The following is a 2,997-nucleotide window of genomic DNA, read 5'->3' as shown; positions in this document are numbered from 1 at the left end:
GGAAAAAAAAAAAAAAAAAAAAAAAAAAAAAAAAAAAAAAAAAAAAAAGCAGACATGAAAAGCCAATTCTATACTCACTTTCTTCCTCAGTCTTTAATATGTACTCACAGAAAATCTGAGACTTCCTTTAGTCAACAACACAGTTCTTATAATTCGAGAATCAGGCCATTTTAAGACATGTTCTCACAGGCAAAAATTTTAATAAAGTGATACTAGGACCTGAAAACCACGGACTTTTTCTCTTGCTCATAGAAGTCTAAAATGATGACTCAGGCAACGATTCTCAATAGGGGAGGGGAGGCTGTCACAATCAAACTCTATCAACATTTTCAAACTATGAGCATTCCTCAAAAAGTTCATGGAAAAATAGAATTAAAAGAGAATATGAATCTTTCCATGAACTTTTTGAAGTACCCTTGTGTAGAGTAACCATCCCTACCACCACCAAGTCTCTTACTTCCTAACAGGAGCTTGTCTGAGAATTGACTACACAAATGTAGCAAATGTTACTAGCAAGAATTTATTATCCCTCAAATAAGTTAAGATGGGGGGACAGGAGGTGGGAAGGTTGAGAATGATTGTTCCAAGAACCCAAACCAACCCATTTTAAATAACCGTGCTCTCCTTATTGATCCTGACAAATATTACACCTTCACCTTTAAAAATTCTTGTTAATCAATGTAATTGTAGATCTTGACTGGGAACAAATAAAAAGCATAGAGAAATTATTATTTTTTCCAAACCTGAGAGAGCCAAATAATTGATATCATGGCCAGCTACCCTGGAGAATCTTCCTGACTGTCCAAATCCACTCAGCCTGGCATAGATAAGCTTTGGATTCTCCTGATGTAGAATCTCTGGGCCGAGCTGGAGCTTCTCCATGACACCTTAAAAGAAAAGTAACAAATTTTTTAGGACAGCATGAATTGAGGATGGAGGTAATCCCTTCTCTGATGCAAACACAAACGAACACTCTTGCAAGGAGTATTAATAATATTTGTTGTGGGCTTTTAGCATGTTTCCAGCAGTCAAGAACCCAACATGTGAGACCATTATTTCTGGAATGTGTGGCCTCTGCCCCAGGACACTATTTCTTTTGACACTTCCCTAAATCCCTCTAGACGTATCGAGGCCTACTCAGTCCCTAAAGTAGGCACCTCAGCCCTTTAGTCAGTCCTTTCTCTCTGTCTATGCCCACGTCAGTGCCTACCACCTCCTCATGCTGCACGTATACATGTACATACCTGTCTTCCTCATGCTGCACTTACAGATGTACATACCCCTCTTCCCTATCAGCTCAAGAACTCTTCTGGCAGGATTCACACCTGCTCTGTTTCCACAGTCCCCTAAAGTGCCTAGCATCAGTACTTTTACAAAAAAGGCTCAGTAAATATCCATGGGAAAAAAAGTTAGCTAGAGTAGCGCCTTAGAGCTCTTAAGCTATCTAGTATCTATTGCATGAACCCAGGTAACTGGCACCTGAAGTCTCCTAGGATTAAAATATAATCAAGATTTCATAGTAAACTCACTATCCTCATCCTCCTAAGCTTATGATGAAGCATAAAAGAACTCTAGACATCTAGCCAGATAAACACCAGCTAAAACCCCTTGGCTCTACCTTCCTCCCACTTACAAGACCTTGGACAAATTATTAAACCACACCGAGCCTCCCTTACCTCCAAATGAGGCTTTTTAAATGATATACTGATTATTAAATTATTATTGTTACAATCCCCAAATATGGCTGTGAGAGTTAAATGAGTTTACACATTTAAATGAGCCTGGTGTACTGCAGACATTCAATCCATTCAGCAGACATAAACTGACTTTCTGCTATACACCAGGCAATGCTTTGGACTTGTACTTGAGCAAAATTATTCGGGCAGCTGTCTGAGAACGTATGGGAGTGGTACTAGACCCAAACACCAAAGGCTGTCACACCATTGTCAAGGCAGCTACAGCAGGTATGGAGAGAAAGAATCCGGAGTCTGGAAAGGAGGAAGAATGACTGGATTAATGATCACTGAAATCGGGGGGAGTGAAAGGAAGATTGGAGTCAAGGATGAAGTACTCATAAAGGTTTCTGACTCAGGCAACTGGGTGGATATTGGTTCCATTCACTGACATAAATAATACAGAAGGTGGAAATGCCATTCTAAAGAAAAAGAAGAAAGGCTGGTGCCAGGGCACGGCCAGATGGAGATGTACAAGACCTCTGCATATCAGCAGTCTGCGGCTCTAAAAGATAGAGCACAGTTATAGTTAGATAGATAGTTATATTTTTACTCGCCTAAAAAACGGCAAAAGCAATTGGAATGGATAAGGTGGCTCCAGGGAGCAGAGTACCAAGTAAACGAAGGCAGGGCCTGCTGGTCTGGGACCACAGATGGCTTTAGAGGGTACATCACTCCCCAAACGGTAGCTGAGTTATGTACCTAGATGCAGTTTCCTGGGGAGAGAACCTACGGCTTTCACTAGATTCTCTTAGGGTTCAAGACCCTCGAATAAGAAAGGCAAATACAGAAGGGTGATCAGCAAGAAAGAGGAACCTGGAGTAGGAGACAGACAAAAGGAGAAACGGGGCAACAGCAGAATCTCAGATTCCAAGTCGTGGAAGATGTCTCAAGTGGCGAACGATCATCAGCACTATCAAATGCCATGGAAAGGCCTAGAAAGGCTGGGACGCACAAGGGCTCACGTGACCACAGGGCAAAGGGGTGGCGGGCGCAGCCTCCATCAACGGCCAGACTCCCTCCCTCGTGCGGAACCTTCCCCTGGGCCGGCCCGCGAGGGCGCTGCAGCGGGGTCGGAGGCTCACCGGGGCGGAAGGGCTCCAGCACCACGTCCGCCCGGGCGCACAGGCGCCGCAGCACGGCCGCTCCCCGCGGCCGCTTCAGGTCCAGCACCAGCGAGCGCTTGCCCCGGGCCAAGTGGCTCCCGCCGCCGGGGGAGTCGCGCCGGTCCACGCGCACCACCTGCGCCCCAAAGTCCGCCCGG

General features: G+C 44.9%; 1 protein-coding gene across 1 annotated transcript in view; it reads right to left on the bottom strand.

Annotated features, from left to right (window-relative positions):
• The window catches only part of AMACR (alpha-methylacyl-CoA racemase), a gene marked incomplete at its 5' end in the record, with an annotated part of 13,443 nt that extends 10,450 nt beyond the window's left edge, over positions 1–2,993 (bottom strand). The window contains 2 exons of the mRNA XM_008585122.1: positions 744–887; positions 2,819–2,993. Of these exons, the coding sequence (XP_008583344.1) occupies positions 744–887; positions 2,819–2,993 (319 nt within the window). The remainder of the gene's footprint in view (positions 1–743; positions 888–2,818) is intronic.
• Positions 2,994–2,997: the final 4 nt, after the last annotated feature.

This window comes from Galeopterus variegatus, unplaced genomic scaffold (assembly GCF_000696425.1).
Source record: "Galeopterus variegatus unplaced genomic scaffold, G_variegatus-3.0.2 Scaffold3461, whole genome shotgun sequence".
Classification (NCBI taxonomy): domain Eukaryota; kingdom Metazoa; phylum Chordata; class Mammalia; order Dermoptera; family Cynocephalidae; genus Galeopterus; species Galeopterus variegatus.
The sequence above is the reverse complement of the archived record's forward strand: the minus strand, read 5'-3'. Positions and strand labels throughout refer to the sequence as shown.